Raw genomic sequence first — 23386 nt, 5'->3', positions numbered from 1 at the left:
GATAACTTTGAAAATTCGCCTCTCATATGAATCAATGAGAATCACTTAGCAGGAGATATGATGACGGAGAACATCATTCGCGAAAAAGCAACGATTTTGTAAGAAAAGCTTTTGAAAAATGAGCCCTGTATATCAGCAGACAAAGAAAAAGAAACATTAAAAGCCAGAAATGGCTGGTTCAAAAACTTCAAAAGATCAGGCATCGATAGTGTTATGATTCCCGTTGTATATTTATTAAATATTTTTATTTAGTTTTCTTATCAGTCACTAGATGGAGTGAGTATCCTTAAAAATGTATGGTTGTTTTCAGTCACTAGATGGTGTGACTAACTAGTTGTAATTTAAGTATTGTTTGTTTGTTTGTTCCATGGTCCATGGATGACCAAATATTGTTTACTTCGACAATAAAGTTTGCTTTGTCCAGTGTGCTTCCTGGATTGGTGATTAACGGTTCTTGGATTTATTACTTGGTTTTAAAAGTGTTTATTTGTATTCGGTAAGATATTATTGTTCATTTTGTTTCGAAACACCAGTGGATTTATTTAAGAGAAAGTTATGAATTTATCTATCATTATTTCTTTATATTTCTGTACATACGTGTAGAATATATATATTGTAATTAAAAGTGGTTAAAAGTGGTTAAAAAGTGATTATCTATTTTCCCTTTTAAATTATAAACTTTAAATTGAACCTAGTAAACTAGCACTAACTTCTAAGAATATTGTTATGATCTATAAAAGTGCTACATGAAATCGTGAGTTATAGATACGAATCATAACAAATGGTGACCTGGCCAGGATATTCTACACGTCGGGTATGTACAGAAATTTTCCTAATTGCCTCTATTATCGAACATATGCGTATTTTCTAAATATATTAATCGAGCGAAGTTTTGTGAAACTTTTTTTCATTTTAGTTGACTATTGATGGCTGCTCTGTATTATTGATTTTTTTCGACCAAAAAACATTAAGTGAAGTGTAAAGTTTAATATTTAAATTTAGTTTTGAATAGTAAAAATTATTGTAGTTATGGAGCCTTTTGATTTGAGTGCATTTGTTAGTCAACCCTCTATTGGTTATTTGCGTTCGCATACGATACGTAAAGAGGACTGGCTATCTATTGCGCGTGAATATGAATTTGTTCGTGATGTCAAGAAAACGTGGCGTAAATCACAAGTCAAGCATTTTGTTATAAGTAAATTGGTTGATAATGATATATTAACTGAAGAAGCGTTTGATCTTTGTGATGAAATAAGTTCAGTGTTAGAGGTAAAGAGGTTAGAGTTGCAATATGCTGAGAGAGAAAGAGAGAAAGATAGAATAGAGAGGTCAGAACGTGAAGAACGAGACCGGAAAGAGAGGTCAGAACGTGAAGAACGAGACCGGAAAGAGCGGTTAGAACGTGAAGAGCGTGAATATAAGTATAAGTTAGAACAACTTAAAATTGAACGCGAAACTGGTGGTGTAGCTCGGTTAGAAGATAGTAACACTAATGTAATTAAGTATTCAAAGATGATTCCTTCCTTTGACGAAAACTCGCCTGATGAATTTTTTGCTTTATTTGAGAAGTTGGCAGATAGTTTAGAGTTACCTAAGGTAATATGGCCAATTCTTATTCAACCTGCTTTAAAGGGTAAAGGTCGGTCTGCCTTTCTTGCTTTAACATTAGAAGAAGGTAAAGATTATGATTTTATTAAAGAATCTATCTTGCGTGTGTACGAACTCACCCCGGAATATTACCGCTTAAAGTTCCGTAAATATCGTAAATTTGACAACCAGTCGTATGTTGAATATTCCCATAATATTGTGCGTATGCATGATAAGTGGTTAAAGTCTGCTGGTGTTTCGAGCATGGATGAATATAGAGAATTAATATTAGTAGAACAATTTATAAGAGGTATACCCATTGATACGCAGAGGTATTTATTTGAGAAAGAAGTAACTACTCTTCAAAGAGCAACTGTACTTGCTGAAAATTTTAGGTTATTAAGACCTCGCTATTCAGGTAACCAATCCAGGAAGACACCAGGTAAGTCACCTCAAAACTCACCACCAACAAGTCCTTATAGATTATCTGTTAAATCTCTTGGCTCTGGTGCTAGTTCAAGTGTAACTTGTTATTCGTGTGGTGAGGTCGGTCATGTGAAAGCTAGATGTCCCAAACATTCTAGGAAGAATGAAAGAAAGAGTAAAGCAGAGGAATCTAATTTCTCTTGTTTCGATATAAATGCTGAGTCAGCTGGTGGTGTTGATGGTTTCAAACCATTCTGCTTTGACGGAGTTTTGGTTACTGGTGATGAACATAGTGAGGGTGTTGTTGTAAAGCTAATGCGGGACACCGGTTCATCACAGAGTTTAGTTGTAAGAGGGGCAGTACCTGGGTTAGAGGACTGTCTTACCAATGATAAAGTAATAGTTAGGAGCATAGGTGGTTTGACTTCTTTGCCTCGGGCTAGAGTGCATTTGGATTGTGGCATATTCAAGGGTAATATCATTGTGGGTATTGTAGAGTCTCTTCCGATTCCTGGCGTAGATGTTCTTGTTGGAAATGATGTTGCAGGTAATCTTGTGGTGCCGGACCCAGTGGTATGTGATAATCCTTTGGAAGTCAGCCCGGTTCAGCAATTGGAGGATGTGGAACCTGAGTTGTTCCCATCTTGTGTAGTTGAACGCAGCAGAGGCCTGCGTGGTATTGTTTTGACCGAATCGGTACCTAGTATTGATGACCAGTTCAATGCTGTTGAATGTGGTGCTAGGTCTGCAGTTGAGGATGACAAGGTGAGAGATGGAGTACGTTTAGATTTAGGGACAGATTTTGACTACTCTCTCCATAGTTTGTTTAATGAAAGTGTTCAACCTGATATTCCTACTGTGGTTAGGGAGAATAGTTTTGATACTACGAGTAGGAAAGGTTGTAATGGAAAAGTTGGAAATGTATTGACATCATCATGCAATGATGTATATAAAATTAATGTCACAGATTTGAAACATGAACAAATTAACGATGTCTCTTTACAGCCTTTGTTTAAGAATGCATTGACAGAGAAGGAGAGTATGGCAGAATCTACATGTTACTACTTGAAAGCTGGAGTGCTAATGAGGAAATATAGAGGAAGTACTGCAGCAGCAACTGCCTCTTGGGAAGTTAAACAACAGTTGGTGGTTCCAGCATCTCTGAAAAATCATGTGATGAAGGTGGCCCATGAAGTCTCTACTACTCATCTTGGGATCAAGAAGACAGCATACAGTATATTGCAATATTTTTATTGGCCTAGCCTTTTTCGTGATGTGAAGGTATTCTGCAATTGTTGCGTAACCTGTCAAAAAGTAGGTAAGCCAAACCAAGCACCTAAACCAGTTCCTTTGGTGCCTCAAGTAGTCTGTAATGTTCCTTTTGAAAAAGTTATTATTGACTGCGTTGGACCTCTACCAAAAACAAAAAGACAGCACCAATACATGTTGACTATAATGTGTTCTAGTATTAGATATCCAGATGCTATTCCTCTACGGAATATAACTACTAAGAATCTTATTCCACACCTTATCAAGGTTTTTACTCAATATGGCATACCTAAAGTTGTTCAAACCGACCGTGGTACCAATTTTACATCAAAGCTTTTTCAGGATGTTATGTTGGCTATGGGTGTTCACCATTCAATATCTACAGCTTATCATCCGCAAAGCCAGGGGGCGCTAGAGCGATTTCACCAGACGCTTAAGGAGGCTCTGACTAAATACTGCCATGAACATCAGAAGGAGTGGGATGAGGGACTATCGTTTGTGTTGTTCGCCATAAGAAATACTCAGCAAGACAGTTTGGGATATTCGCCTTCTGAACTACTTTATGGTAGGAGTATTAGAGGACCCTTAAAGGTTTTATATGATGTCTGGCTGGAAAACCATGAATCAGGTAAAGACTTACATCAATATGCTGTTACTCTTAAAAAGCAATTAGATGAGGCTCGAGTATTTGCACATCAGAATCTGTTTAAAGCCCAAAATAGTATGAAGAAAAGGTTTGATGTTAAAACTGTAATAAGAGAATTTAAACCAGGTGATCAAATTTTAATGCTTAATCCCACTAAAAAGTCTTTAGAATGTCGTTTTGAAGGACCCTATACTGTAGTAGAGAGACGGGGCAATAATGTATATGAAATTGAAACTACTGGTAAGAGGAAAGATAGGCATCTTGTTCATGTGAATAGACTTAAGCCTTTTGTGTCAGAGATGACTAAAGTGAAGTCGACAGTGCTTGCAGCTGTAAACGTTAAGAATGATTCGGTTATTGTTCCAGAGAATGATTTTCAAATAGGTAATGATTCTCACCTCTCCAATTCTGAAATTTTAATTAATATCTCCGCAAAATTAATGCATTTAGGTTCTCGCCAGGCTATGGATGTGGAACGTTTGCTGAAGTCTTTCAGAGATCTGTGTGGAGATGTACCAACACAAACTAATCTTTTGGAATATACTATCATTTTGAAAGAGGGAACAACCCCATGCAAGCAAGCACCTTATCGAGTATCCCCATACAAGAGAGCTATATTGAGAAAAGAAACTCAGTTTCTACTGGATAACGACTTGGCCGAAAGCTGTGACAGTCCTTGGTCTTCACCGTGTTTATTAGTACGAAAACCCGATGGATCGTTTCGACTCTGCACCGATTATAGACAGGTTAATAAACTCACTGTCACAAATGCATACCCACTGCCTAGAGTGGATGATTTGATTGATCAAAGTCTTGGTCGGACCACATGAAGGGCTTGAAAGAAGTATTGCTGCGTCTGAGGAAGGCAGGTTTGACAATAAACCTGAAGAAAAGTGACTTTGGACATGCCAAGATACAGTACCTTGGATACGTTGTGGGAAGCAATGAAGTGGCACCAGTAGATGCCAAGGTGAAGGATATCATTGCCATACAGCCTCCCACCTCTAGAAGAGAAGTTCAACGATTCCTGGGAATGATTGGATACTATCGACGTTTTTGCGAAAATTTCTCGGATGTGGTCGCTCCTCTCACTTCTCTTACAAGCAGTAAAAAGAAATTTAATTGGACTGACGATTGCAAGGCTGCCTTTGAATACTCAAAACGCATCCTGGCATCTTTTCCAGTTTTGCAGGCACCAAATTTTAAGAAACCCTTTTCAATTGAGGTTGATGCCAGCGACTTGGGAACGGGAGCTGTACTGCTACAGGAAGGGACAGATGGAATTTTGCATCCAGTAATGTATGCTTCTCAGAAGCTCAAACCTCACCAACGACCCTATGCAACGGTTGAAAAAGAAGCATTTGGGTTATTGGTTGCATTGGAGAAGTTTGCAGCTTATCTCCATTGTTCTCCATTTACTATCAATGTCTACACGGACCATCAGCCTCTAACGTTTTTACAGAGAATGAGAACGAAAAATCATCGACTCATGAGATGGTGGCTGATGCTACAAGAATATGATCTTCAAATACACCATATAAAAGGAAAAGACAATGTATGTGCAGACATGTTATCACGGAATCCTACATGATAGAGAATATTAAAATAGTCTTTTCAGTCATCTTGATGGTGATGACGACTTTTTGTGGGGGGATATGTTATGATTCCCGTTGTATATTTATTAAATATTTTTATTTAGTTTTCTTATCAGTCACTAGATGGAGTGAGTATCCTTAAAAATGTATGGTTGTTTTCAGTCACTAGATGGTGTGACTAACTAGTTGTAATTTAAGTATTGTTTGTTTGTTTGTTCCATGGTCCATGGATGACCAAATATTGTTTACTTCGACAATAAAGTTTGCTTTGTCCAGTGTGCTTCCTGGATTGGTGATTAACGGTTCTTGGATTTATTACTTGGTTTTAAAAGTGTTTATTTGTATTCGGTAAGATATTATTGTTCATTTTGTTTCGAAACACCAGTGGATTTATTTAAGAGAAAGTTATGAATTTATCTATCATTATTTCTTTATATTTCTGTACATACGTGTAGAATATATATATTGTAATTAAAAGTGGTTAAAAGTGGTTAAAAAGTGATTATCTATTTTCCCTTTTAAATTATAAACTTTAAATTGAACCTAGTAAACTAGCACTAACTTCTAAGAATATTGTTATGATCTATAAAAGTGCTACATGAAATCGTGAGTTATAGATACGAATCATAACAATAGTGTTATGCGACATGGTGAGGGTGAGAGCTCCGGTGTCATTGCAGCAAAGAAATTTGTGTAGAAATTTAAAAAGTTCACAGATTCCATGTCTTCTATACCACAGCAAGTGTTCAACTGGGATGAGATTGGTCCAATCTAGAATTTCAAACTGCAAATGGTCTCGTTCCACGTAGTCCGCTTGCCTCAACGTTTAGAAGCCTAAAGCGGGGACCAGTCACTGACAGACTTAACACAGTACACTGCGAGCTTGAGTGCAGAGCCAGTGCTGAGCAGTAGTAATGTCTCTTTCACATACTTAAGTACTTTGTGAAAAATAAGAGAGCAAAGAGATACTCCATCGTCCAGGTAAATGGTGAAGAAGGAAGCTCAAGCTCCTTGATCATTTAGCTCGTAACATCATTGGTATCCACCCCACGTGCCGTCAGCCTCGTCAAATCGCCCAAAGACCATCGGCCTCGCTTGATCAACCCCTTGAGGGACCGATCACCCATTGACATAATTGATCAACCCAGCACAGCTTTATTAGACTCATGGCCCAGTATTTTGCTCCGCATGGGATCAGGTTTTGGGTGGGAACTGTGTTCTTCCTTCGAAAGAGGGGAGAGATTGCTTGAAATCCCTCGGAAATTCTTGCGATCAGCCTCCTCCTTTTTATTCTGAAAAGAATTGTCAGCATTAGAAGGGGAGGAAGAAGAAGAGGGCAATAGCTTCACACAGCATATCCTTGATCTCAAAAACCTAGAAGTTGGTATTTGCTCCACAAACAGCAGTCTCACCTTGTTGACTGACCAAGAAGATACCCATTAGTGAAAAAACTCCATAGCAGCATCAAGTTGAACAGTGGTAGATGTTACCCCAAGCTCACAATCGCTAACAGGTACAGGTCAGCAGCTCCATTGGCTAAATCCCATAATGCCAAAAAGAATAACATAAATAATACTCACTTCAGCCTACTGCTGGTATTGATCAGTCCAAGATAGGAAAATTATGAAACAGCATTAGAAGTAACATCAAGCTAACAATGGCTTCTTTTTCTTTGACTGAAGCTTTTCCAGCAATGCAGGGTCGCTATTTTTTAAAAGCTCGTGATCGCTAACTAACCCCAAAGGTAACAGTCAGTGGGTGAGTTCTGTACAGCACAGAGCACGTGCCAGGGTAAGGAACAATCCTCCATATCACGATAGCAACAAGAAAGGTGGCTGTATACGGCTCCACCCTCTCTTAGCCTACAGTACTGTTGTTCAGTCAGAGCAAGACTGCTCAGTGCTCACCTCCTCATGCACAGCGGTTACTGCAACAGCGGCTTACACTCGCTTGACTGACCCTAAAGGTACCAGTTAGAGGCTAGGTACCATCACACCCTCCTGGAGGAGCAAATGACTTTCTTCTCATGGAAAAAATTATCTGATGAAACGAATGGAGGAAAGAAAAGAGATTGGTAGAGAAGGGGGAGATAAGGTGAAGTTTACTTCTCCTTGCCAACTATTCTTTCTTTTCACAAAGGAATCACGGTTTTTGTGACTGATAACAAATGCAGTCCCTCTGAGGAAGAAACTCAACTTCCTCAGCTGCAACACAAACCACTACAATGGGCATACTCACCGACACAACAACACAAAGATCACCATCTGGGGAACACTGTCGGTGAACCCACCATAAGAATAATTCTCCCTATTGGTCATGCAGGTGAGAGCGACACTCGGTCTGAATTAGGTAATTTCCTCCCAAGGCAGATCAACTACCAAAAAGCAAAATGAGCTATGATATGAATTCCTGATCAGGCGAGATAGAACAACACTCCAAAGAGGAGGGGGCTACTTATAGTTAACCCTTTCACAAACGTACACAACACAGAGTTTCGAAAGTTTGTATCTCCATAGGGAAAAAATTCCTTTTGCCACATGCTTAATTTTTGTTGAGATCCCATTTACAAAGAAATGCTCCAAAAAGCAAAATATACAACAGATCATAAATGAATATAAGAAAAGATGCAAAAGGCAAGAGAGGAGCGAGATGCTAGAGTACTTCTGTACCTGTTGTGGCCAGAAAAATGACCATTTTGTGGCAGGCAGGTGGGGGGGTTTCCATGTCGTGTCAGCTGTCACTGACCTTGTTAACCATTCAATGGGCATTTCAGTGCCGCTGAAGTCATATTCTTGTTTGAAAGGACAAAAGGTTTGTATATGCATAAGAACATAAAGAGTTGATATGAAAACATTCATTATAAAATCTGGATGTTTTAGCCTAAACAATCAAGGATAATCATTATCATAATAAAATAGTATAGAGACCCATGTTTTATAAATCTAAACTCTCATATACCTGAATGATTTGTAACTGGAGATGTCTTAACTTTAAAACATTATCTGCACAAGTTTTCTCAATCAGCAGGCAATATAGAAGTTATCAAACAGACCTCAATTTCTACTGATTTTGATAAAAGAAAAGTACAATAAAGTATACTTACTTCATAGCACAACAACAATCATTATGTTGACTTATATTTCATGTAGAATGAAGGTACGAGAAAATCTTTTGTTCTTTGTATTGAGAACACCATGGGACAATTGAATTGAAATTGGAGAAAAAAAAAAGTTATGGTACTTGGAGCTACATCACTTTGATGAACAGAAAGTGAACTGTGAAAACAAGTTACTTTCATATATGATCATTGAATGTTTTGCTCTTGGTAGATCATAAGATAGGAGATTTCACATGATAAAATATTGAAAACCATATTAATATAATCTTATTCACTACTTAACACTAACTATACAAAGTGATATAAATATTACTGGTGAATTAACTCTGCATAATACAAGGTTACCAAAACGTTCCTGTTATGGAACAAGAGAGCAAAGCTACTATGTAAAAATGTGATATCAGAAATGATAGAAATGCATGACTATTAACACACTTAAATAAATTTGTCAAACGAAACGATATAATACCTAATTTGACGATTCTTGGAAGGATATTCTGGGCAAATTCTTTGTATGTTCCCACTCTGTACTGATCGGTAGCAATACCAACATGGCACTCGTACACTTTCAAATTCTTTGGTTTACTTGGCCGTGGATGCTTCATAACATAACGCTGAAATAATAGAAATATATGTATAGGGTATATACATATCCATTCAATTGGTCATAAAACAGGAAGATAATAATTTCACAGAGGTATAATCTGACATGAGAAAGGAAAGATATAGTATGGTAAATGTTACATGCAGAGGTACACTGTGAGTATATATATGAAAATTTTTTCAAGTAATTTGCACTTTTCCTAGAAAAACAAAACTGAATCCTTTTAATAGGAAGATTGCTTTAGTGTAAGCTGGAATCAGTCATTAAAGTTGGATAACAAGCAGTTATCCAATTGGAGAGGGAGCAGGGCAAGGTGTTCCGCCCCCTTTCTCGGTCAATTTTTTATTTAAAAACCATTTGAAAGAGAATTCTATGTTCTAAAAGTTGTACATTGGAAATTTTCTTAGCATTCTTATTTCTTTATGTATTATCTTATCAATGTATTAAAGTCATTTTCAAAGGTGACTATTTATCATATGGAAGATTTTTGTTTTTTTCAAAAAATTAATGTACATATTGTAGACAATAAAATCACCTATCTTTTCATGTTTGAATGTAAGAAATTTATAAATATTATAAAAAATAGCAGGGTTTACTGTATCACTAGTATTAAATGAATTGCAGCTTGTACATACTACTGTATATATAATTTTAAAACTACTCTGGAGAAAAAAATAAATTTTAAAACTACTCTGGAGAAAAAAAGAAATTTTAAAACTACTCTGGAGAAAAAAAGAAATTTTAAAACTACTCTGGAGAAAAAAAGAAATTTTAAAACTACTCTGGAGAAAAAAAGAAATTTTAAAACTACTCTGGAGAAAAAAAGAAATTCTCACCTCTTCAACAGGAGGATTCCAGAATAACTGGTGATAAGCAAGACCCTCAGTCTTGGTTGGTTTCATGACATAATTTGCCCATGGTGATAATCTGTCTACCATTTGGTTCTCTGCTGTTAGCACACCAATCTGAAACAAACCACTTTTAATAAAAATACCAGTGGGAAGTACTAAGAATTAAAAGCAATCTTGATATACTATGTACGTACTGAATAATGAGCTTGAATGATGGTGCATAATCATTGGAAAAATGAAAAAAAATAAATAAAGCAGAATGCACATTTAGAACACTGTGTAACCCAGGTTCCAAGCCCTAAAATCATAATGTTTAGTATTTGATTCTATATTTGTACACAAAATACACACAAAAATTAATTAGCATGAACATAATCTTTTTAAATAATTTGCATTTTTCATAACCATACAAACACAAGTCCTTTAATTGGGAGGAGTACTGCAGCATAAGCTAACATTGGTTTTTAACCCTTTTACCCCCAAAGGACGTACTGGTACATTTCACAAAAGCCATCCCTTTACCCCCATGGACGTACGGGTACGTCCTCGCAAAAAAATGCTATAAAATTTTTTTTTTCATGTTTTTGATAATTTTTTTGAGAAAATTCAGGCATTTTCCAAGAGAATGAGACCAACCTGACCTCTCTATGACAAAAATTAAGGCTGTTAGAGCAATTTAAAAAAAATATACTGTAAAATGTGCTGGGAAAAAAATAACCCCCTGGGGGTTAAGGGTTGGAAATTTCCAAATAGCCTGGGGGTAAAAGGGTTAAACTTGGATAACAAGCAGTTCTCCAACTGATGAGGGTGCAGAGCAAGGAACTCAGCCCCCTCTCTAGTCAGAAAACCTTCACTTTTGACCTTCAGCCCAGGAATGAGAAGGGTGGTTGAGGAGGGAAGTTAGATTAAACAACTTAAGTTTGTATAGCTAGAAAAAATACAAATGTACTCTTAAATATTTGTTATTTATTTGTACAGAACATAAAACCCTCTTCTTTTAATTAGGAAGACTCACTGGATGGAAGTTCCCTGTAACCCAAATTGGAAAGGTTCAATTTCTTCGCCGGTGGTGATCAATGCTTCGTCTATTGAGAAGCTAAACGAAGCCCATTGCTATTCCCTCTCCGTCTTTCATATGGATGAAAGACCGAAAGGATTTGAGTTGTACATGTAAATATGTATCTAATCAAAAAAAGATCCGTCTCCCCAGTTGAAAACAAATACCAAGCAAAGATTAATGGGTTGGTATAGGATTCACCATCCTCCTGCTCATTAACCACTTTGCTGTTGTTATATGTCAAAAACATGCCCAGTAATACAGACAATGATGTCCAGATACATCATTTACAAATATAAACCGTATGGCGGTTAAAATGTTATTTTCATTAGTAAAATAAATTTTTGAATATACTTACCCGATGATCATGTAGCTGTCAACTCTGTTGCCCGACAGAAATCTACGGTCGGGATACGCCAGCGATCGCTATACAGGTGGGGGTGTACACAACAGCGCCATCTGTGAGTAGGTACTCAAGTACTTCTTGTCAACAAGAACTCAATTTTCTCCTCGGTCCACTGGTTCTCTATGGGGAGGAAGGGCGGGTCCTTCAATTCATGATCATCGGGTAAGTATATTCAAAAATTTATTTTACTAATGAAAATAACATTTTTCAATATTAATCTTACCCGATGATCATGTAGCTGATTCACACCCAGGGTGGTGGGTGGAGACCAGCATACATGTTAACAAAGAAGCTAAGTATCCCGTATCTTATTTTAGCCGTTATTCAAAATAACAAACATAAAATAAATAAGTACCTGGTAAGGAAGTCGACTTGAACCATTACTCTGCCTTTTTAAGTACGTCTTCCTTACTGAGCCTAGCGATCCTCTTAGGATGCTGAGCGACTCCTAGGTGCTGAAGTATTAAGGGCTGCAACCCATACTAAAGGACCTCATCACAACCTCTAATCTAGGCGCTTCTCAAGAAAGAATTTGACCACCCGCCAAATCAACCAGGATGCGGAAGGCTTCTTAGCCTTCCGGACAACCCAGAAATATTTCAAGAGAAAGATTAAAAAGGTTCTGGAATTAGGGAATTGTAGTGGTGGAGCCCCCACCACTACTGCACTCGTTGCTACGAATGGTCCCAGAGTGTAGCAGTTCTCGTAAAGAGACTGGACATTCTTAAGATAAAAGACGCGAACACTGATTAGCTTTTCCAAAAGGTTGCGTCGAAAATATTTTGCAAAGATCTATTTTATTAAAAGGTCACGGAAGTTGTGATAGCTCTAGCTTCGTGTGTCCTTACCTTCAGCCAAGCTTGGTCTTCCTCATTCAGAAGGGAATGAGCTTCTCGTATTAACAGTCTGAAAATAATAGGATAAAGAATTCTCTGACATAGGCAAAGATGAATTCTTAACTGAACACCATAAAGCTTCAGACGGGCCTCATAAAGGTTTTTAAAATAGAACTTAAGAGCTCTACAGGACATAATACTCTTTCTAGTTCATTTCCAACCATATCGATAAGTTTGGAATAACAAACGATATTGGTCAAGGCCGAGAAGGCAGCTCGTGTTTGGCTAGAAAACCAAGATGTAGAACATGTAGCCGTTTCGGATGAAAATCCGATGTTCTTGCTGAAGGCATGAATCTCACTGACTCTTTTAGCTGGTAAAGCATATCAGGAAAAGAGTCTTAAAGGTGAGATCTTTCAGGGAGGCTGATTGAAGTGGTTCGAACCTGTCTAACATAAGGAATCTTAGAACCACGTCTAAATTCCAACCAGGTGTAACCAAACGACGCTCCTTCGTGGTCTCAAAAGACTTAAGGAGGTCCTGTAGATCTTTATTGTTAAAAATATCTAAGCCTCTGTGACGGAAGACTGATGCCAACATGCTTCTGTAACCCTTGAAAGTGGGAGCTGAAAGAGATCGCTCTTTTCTCAGATAAAAGAGGAAGTCAGCTATTTGAGTTACAGAGGTACTGGTCGAGGATACGGATACTGACTTGCACCAGTTTAGGAAGATTCCCCACTTCGATTGGTAGACTCTAAGGGTGGATGTTCTCCTTGCTCTAACAATCGCTCTAGTTGCCTCCTTCGAAAAACCTCTAGTTCTCGAGAGTCTTTCGATACTCTGAAGGCAGTGAGACGAAGAGCGTGGAGGCCTTGGAGTACCTTCTTACGCGTGGCAGACGTAGCAGGTCCACCCTTAGGGGAAGAGTTCTGGGAACGTCTACTAGCCATCGAAGTACCTCGGTAAGTTATTCTCTCGCGGGCCAGAGGGAAGCAACTAGTGTCAACTTTGTCCCAACGTGAGAGGCGAACTTCTGCAGTACCTTGTTGACAAACTAGAACGGAGGGAATGCATATAGATCTAGATGAGACTAATCTAGTAGAAAGGCATCTAAAAGAACCACTGCTGGGTCTGTTGAGAGCCTCTTGGACATCGAGGTTGCGAAGAGATCTATGGTTGGATGGCCCCAGGTGACCCAAAGTCTCTTGCATACATCTCTGTGGAGGGTCCAATATGTTGGAATTATTGTCCCTTCCTACTGAGACAAACTGCTAAGACATTCAAGTTGCCTTGGAAGAAATTTGTTACTAGTGAAAAGTCTAGACCTGTTGAACAGGAGAGGAGGTCACTAGCGAACTCGCACCATGTCAGAGAGTAGGTCCCTCCTTGCTAGGAGATGAACATCAAAGCAGGGAGTTGTCCGTGTTGACCTCCATTACTTGAAGGAGAGACCTGAAGCTTTTCCAGGTCAGACTTACTGCCAGAAGCTTCTTGCAGTTAAAATGCATTGTCCTTTGACGCGAGTTCCATAATCCCGAGCATTCCCTACCGCCTAAGGTCGCACCCCAGCCTACGTCCGATGCGTCTGAGAAGAGAACGTGGTTGGGAGTCTGAACAGTCAGGGGAAGACCCTATAAAAGGTTGATAAAGTCCTTTCCTCAGGTTAGACCAGACTTATCTTCCGGAAACCGGGATCGAGACCGCTTCTAGCGTCTTGTCCTTTTCCAGTGAAGAGCTAGATGAAACCGAAGAGGACGGAGGTGTAGTCTTCCAAGTGACACCAAATGCACCACGGATGACAGTGTCCTAACCAGACTCATCCACAGCCTGACAGGGCCGTATTCCTTCTTCAGCATCTTCTGGATGGATAGCAGGGCTGGGGATTGATCTTCTTGTTCAGCCATGTCCTCATCAGAGGGTTCCTCATCCGAAACTGATGAGGAAACGGCAACGGAGTGGGCAACGTCTGACTCGCTGAATCCGGTCGCACTGGTGGATGCGTGACGGAGCCGGAAACAAGATCATGGTACTGCTGCACAGTCTGTGAACTGTCAACCATGGGGAAGCGAGGGAGTACAGCGACAACCCGAAACTGTCTAGACTGTCTGGGTAGTACAGACAACCCCTTATCGGGTTGCTGAGGTTGCCGCACTGCGTCACAACAAGTCACCTCTGCTGGTTGTTGAACGTCTTCCCAGTGACACACTGAACGTCCACAACCACCTCCGAGAGTAGCATAACATCAACGTGCGACTGGCAACCCACACTGGGTCGCACCGGTGGAGGAACCATCTCAACTGGCGGACGTGAGTAGGATACCTCAGCGTCAACAGGGCGTACAACCAACCGGTAGGAAGGTCGTTGGCAAGAAGGGTCTTCTCCGTAAAAAATCCTCTATCAAGGACTAAGCTTGGACTGCATGTCTTGCAACAAAGCCCAAGGTCTATGGGAGCAGGTGTGGCAACAGACGGGGTTAGCGACTGAAGCGGAACCATTTACCCTCCCTGGAAGCATGTTATGCTTAAATAAAAGTCCATAGGAGGCTAAGCAGCTTAAGGCTCCTCTCCAAATGACAGAGTCCTCAAGGGAATATCAGAAGGAGGGAGAACAGCACTTTCTCATCTACAGGAACCATATCCTAGAAAAGCTAGGTTCTCTCAGTGAGGGTTTCACTGGTGCAAAAGCAGCAGACCAGAAGGCAACGTTATGAAACTGCTTGACAGTCTGTGAACTGTCAAAAACTGAACTGTCAACCACAACAGGAGCGTGAGGACATACAGCACTGGTGTATAAGTAGCAGACCAGAAGGCAACGTCATGTAACTGTATGACAGTCTGTGAGTTGGCAACAACCAAAGTTGTGTGGGGAAGCCTCAACTCCTGACTGACTAGTTTGCTGCTGGCGAGTGGCGGTAACCACAGTGTGTTGCGGAGGCTGACACACCGTGTCAAAACACGGCAGCTTGTGGTAGCTCACGCACGGCAACGGAGTGCTCTGTGTGTGGGAGTCATCATACATCTGGCAGGGTTGACTGTGCATGGGTGGAGGAGCTCTCACAACAAGAGTGTGAGAGCAGGAAGCCATGCCGGGCGCACAACCGTGGGAGGTGTAGGCCCACGGGTGCATCGTCAACCTTCTCCGCAGTCGGAGTGTGGGAGCTGGCAACAACAAAAGCAGAGTGCTGGTGTGTGGGAGGGGCTGCGGTGGGTTGAGGAGCATGCGGTATGGTATGCAGAGCATGCTGTAAGGTATGCGGCTCATGCTGCATGGTATGCGGAGCATGCTGTATGCAGAGCATGCTGCATGGGCTGCGGAGAATGCCGCATAGTGCTGGAACCCGGCAGCTCTACAGAACCTTCCCACTGCTGATGCATTAGCTCACGCATGTTAGCAGATGGTGCAGCAAGAACATGCGTCTGGCAGGGTGGACTGCGCATCGGTGGTGGAGCTCTCACAGGTGGAGGGTGGGAGCAGGCAGCCGCAGTATCTGCTGAGCGCACAACCTCGGCGGGTTGTAGGTTAACAGGTGCATTGTCAACCTTCCAGCACGATACTCCTGCATGAAGGAGCAAGCTGAGACTGTATAGTCTGCAGCATGGACCACTAGGGTCTATGAAAGACAACAACAAACGGAGCTACTGTCCGTTGTGACTGAGGGTCTAAAACAGCTGGTGCGGCAACAGACGGAGTTACTGCCTGTTGCGGTACCACCTTGCCTCTCTTGGGAGGTGTGCAGTTGTCGTACTGCAGCGAGTCCGAACTGACCCAGTGGCTACACCTAGGCCGTTGGACTTGCGCGGAAGGGACCGACTTGCACTTAAAAGCTGCAAGATTTGGTCCATGGTTTCTGCGAGAAACCTCTTCCGCAGACGAGGAATAAATGGGCTCTCTCGTCTTTGTGTGGGTGGGGTGATCACGTCGGCAACGTGTGTAGATACACCCGAAACCACGGAGGGAAACGTCTGTTCGTCGATCAAGGCCTGTGGAACCCATAAGTCCTTCGACATTACTTCTCCCCTGGGCTTGGGAGCTTGTAAGAGGTATCGGACTAGGTGAACAGCTGGCACGAACAGACGAACCCTTGAACGCAACACTGTAACACTTTGCGCATATCACTTTATCACTTTTGATTTTCTGTTTGCACTTATTTCACTGAACTCGAAACTTTAAGTGGTTTGTACCTGAAACACGCAATCCTATCCTTCATTAAAAGGTAGTAATTGCGAAAACAGTATTACAATGTAACAGAAAAACATAATGAAAGATAAAGAATTCAGTGGCTGGAAAAGAGACTAAACACTAGATCAAATAAACTACGTTTAAAATCTCTCACCGCATAAAGCCTGGGAACAAGAATAAAACTCTAGAAACGTTTTACCTTCTTCCCCTATAGCGACTAGGGAGAAGAGCAAAAAACGAGAACAACGTTACCCGCTTGAACGAAACGTTTATCCTCCTCTCTCTCCCTCCGTCTCTATCTCTCTCTCTCTCTCTCTTGACTTAGAACCTGAGAGATGAGCCCAATTATATATATCGTTAAAACATATTATTTTTTAAAGGAAAAAAAAACTGAAAGGTTTCCCAAATAAAAAGTTCCTTTATTAGAATTAAAACCATTTAAGCTAAGAAAGAATGAACGAAACGCTAGAATCGGTTTACTCTTACTGCAACGTGAAACCGTGAAATACTCTCTCTCTATCGTAACGATAGAGCGCAAGTTGAACGTTCTGAACGTCAACAACTGCGGAGACTAAACGAAACGTTAGTTCAACTTTGAAAACAGTACGAGACTATCAAAGAAATTCTTTCAAAAACATTAAAATTAAAATAGCATAAATTCTTAACAGGAAAAACGATATGACGGGCTCAATGTTAATTAACTTCGGTTCCAAGTAAGGACCGCCTACTATTAGGAAAGGTCGCATATAAACAAACATAAAAATTAATTTTTATAAGTTTATAATAAATGGAAAGTTAATCGAAGAGGCCTATAAATGGCGGAGAGATATAAAATAATCTATAACTTTGTTAAGCAAAATTACCAAAAACCTAAACACACTTCCGTCTAAGGGAAGGGTGGGTCATAAAAAGTGAAAGAGAGTCTATACTCTCTTCGACACCAACACTTCCGTCTAAGGGAAGGGTCGGCCATTTAAAAGTGAAAGAGAGTCCATACTCTCTTCGTCACCATAATAAAATCTATCCAAAACGAGTTCAAGTTTTGAAATGAAGATAAAACCCCTGCATAGCAAAAGCTCAAAACTGGAATAGTGTACTTCACCAAAAAGTTGTGAAAACAAATCCAGTTAGGGACGGCGTATTAGTAGGTCTTGCCGGAGGCACGACAGAGGAAAAATTGAGTTCTTGTTGACAAGAAGTACTTGAGTACCTACTCACAGATGGCGCTGTTGTGTACACCCCCACCTGTATAGCGATCGCTGGCGTATCCCGACCGTAGATTTCTGTCGGGCAACAGAGTTGACAGCTACATGATCATCGGGTAAGATTAATATTGAAAAATTACTCATATAATTCGTATATCCTACAAAAGAGTATAGCACATGATTGTAAATCACACACATTTCACATTCAGGAAATTTCCCTAAAAGCTCCTCCTCTCCCTATGATTAGCCCCTCCTCCTCTTTTCTTCAGCCAACCAACAAAGTCTTTGGGATTCTAGCCTTCATTTCTGATTGCATAGGAGCAATTTTAGTCAGTTTTTATGTTACCCTAAAGAAAAACACCACTCTCTCTAGCCAATGGCAACGTTCCCTACCCGAGGCAATACTCAAACACCCCTCGACACCCGCAAATTAGAGACGTAGGGATCCTCACATCTCACCCCACCATCTGAAACACTTACAAGTCTTAGTCATTATTCATGGTTATGTAAGGTCTATTTTAGAGTACAGTACTTCTATGTTGGCATATGTGTTCAAATAACACAAAAGGTACTACATACTCCAACCATCATTGATTCTCTGCCTCTGACTCCAGTCCCATCCCCAAAGTCACCAAAACGTTTTACCTGTAAAGCAAGTTGTTGACACACAACTACATTTATTTTTTTTTTATTCTATTCTTTTTTTCTCAACTATCATTTCTACATCAGTTCTTTGTTTATCGTATTATATCTTATAATTATACATTATAGAATAATTCTTGTGTCAAAGGAAATAAATTAATATTTTCATTACATCTCTGTATAACATAAAGTCCATTAATACTGACGAGTAGATTAATACCTATTGAAGGCTATTTATCAGGGAATTATTACGGGATAACATAGTCATTTCAATGAATATAAAGTTTTTTTTTACGCATAAAATTCCAGTGCTTTACCATTATCTAGAGAAAATTATATACACAGTAAAACAGGTTTCTGAAAAATGATTCTATTATCACTTCAAAGTGAATGGAAAAAATATCTCGGTTGTTCCGAGTGAAATACAATAGAAAGTAAAGCAAACTTTTGAAATATTTATTCTGTAATCAGCAGTAAAACAAATAAATGTGGAAATGTAGGTTATTATAGAGTAAGTGAGCATGTATATCTGATAATGGCAAACCTTGTATATAGCTTGAGTACCAAATCCGCTGCCTCGTAGTGAAGGGGTTAGAGAAGGATGGGAAGATATACTTCTTTAAACTTAAAAGAATGGAATTCTAAAGTGAAACTTTCCAGCATCTGGTCCAACCAGCATGTAACATTTTGACTTTGTACCCATGATGAGGGGCAGAAGAATGAAGGGAGAAGAGCCAGTAATACAGTATTACCAATGATTCCAGACTTGCACTTACAAGTTACCATAGATGAGATGCATCCTTTTCCCAAAAGGGAGCTGGGCTGGTTATACAACTCTAATTAAGCAGACACCAGAAGTACAAGCACAAAGGTGTCGAGGGACTTGTGAGTATTCGCGCAAAAAGGTCGTGAAGGTGGTCTGGCATCCAGACAAATGTCTTCAACACTTGACCCTATGACAGGTTTTTCCTGAAGGCTTGGGTGGGGGCAGAGACCCCGACTTCGTGACTTCTGGTCCTAGCTGGTGCCTTGATTCTCTAAGCAGTCGAGGCGTAAGCTATACGGATTATCTCCCAAAGGCAGAAAGACTTTCTTGAATTCTCTTTCTTGGACCTGCCCGTGCTAACAAAAAAGACTTCGACCCTCCAGACCGAGGTGTTGGGTCCCTTCCAGATAGCACTTCGGAGCCCTACTCTCAATCACCACACAACTCTTCTGTAGCCTTTGGCAGCCACAACTGAGAGGAGCTTCTCTTGGCGACGGAAGACAAGGAAATATACGATCTCTGAAAAAGTGTAAAAATATCCCTTCTACAACACCAGTCGCAGAAGATAGTCTTTTTAGTCAGGTAGAACAGCTATTGAAGACCTTAAGAGACATTCGGGCATCTGCCCTGTGTCTTCCAAATTCTTTCACTCAGAGAATCTGGATAGTCTCCATCCGTGAAAACCCAAGGACTCCACAGTTTGGAGGTACTTCTGCAGAGGCAGCTGACCGAGAAGAGTAGGCAATGGAGAAGAGTAGGCAATGGGGGTAGCTCTCTCGGGATCTCTACCAGTGGAGCTGGCAGACTGGGGTACCACTCGATCTGAGGACATCTGCGAGCCATCCAGTTCATCCTGAACCCTGGCGTAATCACCTGTTGATTACCAGCTGGATCTGGTCAATAGCAGAAAGATGTAGACGTTCAGGTAATCAAATGTGTGTTAGAATGCATCTTTGAAGCTCATGAGGCTGGAAGAGGAAGTAAGACACGGGAAGATTCCTATTCCGCCATGAAGCAAATAGGTTAAACCACAGGGAGCCCTCAAAGTGAGGATGTTAAAATTTTTTGGAATGGAAGAATTTACAGTAAATAAATTTTGAGGAGTCTTGGGATCAATCACATCTGTCAAACCATAAGAAATATCTAGAAAAATAATTACGACTACTTTGATAGAGGGGAAATGACACCTATAACAAAGGAAGGTCAATAGAGAAGACAGAATAACAACTAAGATTGCAAAATCAAATTCTTATTTTTTTCTTTTCCTTTCCCTTTTCAATTTCCTGTTTTCTTTACAAAACATATACAAAATTGGAGTAGACTTTCTTAATTACTCTATAGTAAATTCAAAGTTTCATTCATCTAAGTTTGTGAAGTTAGAACCACTATTTCTATATTGAATTTCATACGCAAAAGCATAGTGGCATGACAGAAAATGGAATTGTATCACACTCAGTGTCTTTACTAACTCCACGAGCACAATCACCCAAGATTGCTACATAAGCAAAACCTTAGAAAACAATAACACAAAATGGCATAGTATGACCTATAAATTTATTGAAAAATGTTATTTTTATTAATAAAATAAATTTTTGAATATACTTACCCGGTGATTATATAAGCTGCAACTCTGTTGCTCGACAGAAAACTCTACGTTCAAAATACGCCAGTGATCGCTATGCAGGTAGGGGGTGTACATCAACAGCGCCATCTGTCTAGCAGGTACTCAGTACTCAATGTAAACACAGAACCAATTTTCTCCTCGGTCCACTGGGTCTCTATTGGGGATGAAGGGAGGGTCCTTTAATATATAATCACCGGGTAAGTATATTCAAAAATTTATTTTATTAATAAAAATAACATTTTTCAATATTAAACTTAGCCGGTGATTATATAAGCTGATTCACACCCAGGGGGGTGGGTAGAGACCAGCATTACTTGTTTACATTATTATGAGCTAAGTATTTTGTATTTCATTTTAGCAGTTATTCAAAATAACAAACATAAAATAAATAAGTACCTGGTAAGGAAGTCGACTTGAACAATTACTCTGCTTCTTTAAGTACGTCTTCCTTACGGAGCCTCGCGATCCTCTTAGGATGCTGAGCGACCCCTAGGATCTGAAGTATCAAGGGTTGCAACCCATACAACAGGACCTCATCAAAACCTCTAATCTAGGCGCTTCTCAAGAAATGACTTTGACCACCCGCCAAATCAAGTAGGATGCGAAAGGCTTCTTAGCCTTCCGGACAACCCAAAATCAATAATAAAACATTTCAAGAGAAAGATTAAAAAGGTTATGGAATTAGGGAATTGTAGTGGTTGAGCCCTCACCCACTACTGCACTCGTTGCTACGAATGGTCCCAGAGTGTAGCAGTTCTCGTAAAGAGACTGGACATTCTCAAGATAAAAAGACGCGAACACTGACTTGCTTTTCCAATAGGTTGCGTCGATTATACTTAGCAGAGATCTATTTGTTTAAAGGCCACAGAAGTTGCGACAGCTCTAACTTCGTGTGTCCTTACCTTCAGCAAAGCTTGGTCATCCTCATTCAGATGGGAATGAGCTTCTCGTATTAACAGTCTGATAAAATAGGATAAAGCATTCTTTGACATAGACAAAGATGGTTTCTTAACTGAACACCATAAAGCTTCAGACGGGCCTCGTAAAGGTTTTTAAATAGAACTTAAGAGCTCTTACAGGACATAAGACTTTTTCTAGTTCATTTCCAACCATACGATAAGTTTGGAATATCGAACGATATTGGCCAAGGCCGAGAAGGCAGCTCGTGTTTGGCTAGAAAACCAAGTTGTAAAACATGTAGCCGTTTCGGATGAGAATCCGATGTTCTCGCTGAAGGCATGAATCTCACTGACTCTTTTAGCTGTGGCTAAGCATACCAGGAAAAGAGTCTTTAAGGTGAGATCTTTCAGGGAGGCTGATTGTAGCGGTTCGAACCTGTCTGACATAAGGAATCTTAGTACCACGTCTAAATTCCAACCAGGTGTAACCAAACGACGCTCCTTCGTGGTCTCAAAAGACTTAAGGAGGTCCTGTAGATCTTTATTGTTGGAAAGATCTAAGCCTCTGTGACGGAAGACTGATGCCAACATGCTTCTGTAACCCTTGATAGTGGGAGCTGAAAGAGATCGTTCTTTCCTCAGATATAAGAGGAAGTCAGCTATTTGAGTTACAGAGGTACTGGTCGAGGATACGGATACTGACTTGCACCAGTTTCGGAAGATTTCCCACTTCGATTGGTAGACTCTAAGGGTGGATGTTCTCCTTGCTCTAGCAATCGCTCTGGTTGCCTCCTTCGAAAAGCCTCTAGCTCTCGAGAGTCTTTCGATAGTCTGAAGGCAGTCAGACGAAGAGCGTGGAGGCCTTGGTGTACCTTCTTTACGCGTGGCTGACGTAGAAGGTCCACCCTTAGGGGAAGTGTTCTGGGAACGTCTACTAGCCATCGAAGTACCTCGGTGAACCATTCTCTCGCGGGCCAGAGGGAAGCAACTAGCGTCAACCTTGTCCCTTCGTGAGAGGCGAACTTCTGCAGTACCTTGTTGACAATCTTGAACGGAGGGAATGCATATAGATCTAGATGTGACCAATCTAGTAGAAAGGCATCTATATGAACTGCTGCTGGGTCCGGGATTGGTGAGCAAAATATTGGGAGCCTCTTGGTCATCGAGGTTGCGAAGAGATCTATGGTTGGCTGGCCCCAGGTGGCCCAAAGTCTCTTGCATACATCCTTGTGGAGGGTCCATTCTGTTGGAATTATTTGTCCCTTCCGACTGAGACAATCTGCCATGACATTCAAGTTGCCTTGGATGAACCTCGTTACTAGTGATATGTCTAGACCTTTTGACCAGGTGAGGAGGTCCCTTGCGATCTCGTACAATGTCAGAGAGTAGGTCCCTCCTTGCTTGGAGATGTACGCCAAAGCCGTGGTGTTGTCCGAGTTCACCTCCACCACTTTGCCTTGAAGGAGAGACCTGAAGCTTTTCCAGGTCAGACTTACTGCCAGTAGCTCCTTGCAGTTGAAATGCATTGTCCTTTGACTCGAGTTCCATAATCCCGAGCATTCCCGACCGTCTAATGTCGCACCCCAGCCTACGTCCGATGCGTCCGAGAAGAGAACGTGGTTGGGAGTCTGAACAGTCAGGGGAAGACCCTCTCTAAGGTTGATATAGTCCTTTCA

The 23386-nt window shown here is 40.5% G+C and overlaps 2 protein-coding genes across 2 annotated transcripts in view; one reads left to right on the top strand and one right to left on the bottom strand.

The window, feature by feature from the left end:
* The window catches only part of AGBE (1,4-alpha-glucan-branching enzyme), a 101720-nt gene that overhangs the window by 52456 nt on the left and 25878 nt on the right, over window positions 1-23386 (bottom strand). Inside the window, exons 5-6 of the mRNA XM_068384402.1 lie at window positions 10082-10210; window positions 9111-9255 (exon numbers count right to left, since the gene is read on the bottom strand). Coding sequence (XP_068240503.1) covers window positions 9111-9255; window positions 10082-10210 — 274 coding nt within the window. The remainder of the gene's footprint in view (window positions 1-9110; window positions 9256-10081; window positions 10211-23386) is intronic.
* On the top strand, window positions 359-3762 carry LOC137651214 (uncharacterized). The gene is made up of 2 exons (XM_068384401.1): window positions 359-3331; window positions 3625-3762. Exons 1-2 carry the CDS (start codon window positions 1030-1032, stop codon window positions 3717-3719), a joined length of 2397 nt encoding a protein of 798 aa, XP_068240502.1. The 5' UTR covers window positions 359-1029; the 3' UTR covers window positions 3720-3762.

Source organism: Palaemon carinicauda, chromosome 12, assembly GCF_036898095.1.
Source record: "Palaemon carinicauda isolate YSFRI2023 chromosome 12, ASM3689809v2, whole genome shotgun sequence".
NCBI lineage: Eukaryota > Metazoa > Arthropoda > Malacostraca > Decapoda > Palaemonidae > Palaemon > Palaemon carinicauda.
The sequence above is the reverse complement of the archived record's forward strand: the minus strand, read 5'-3'. Positions and strand labels throughout refer to the sequence as shown.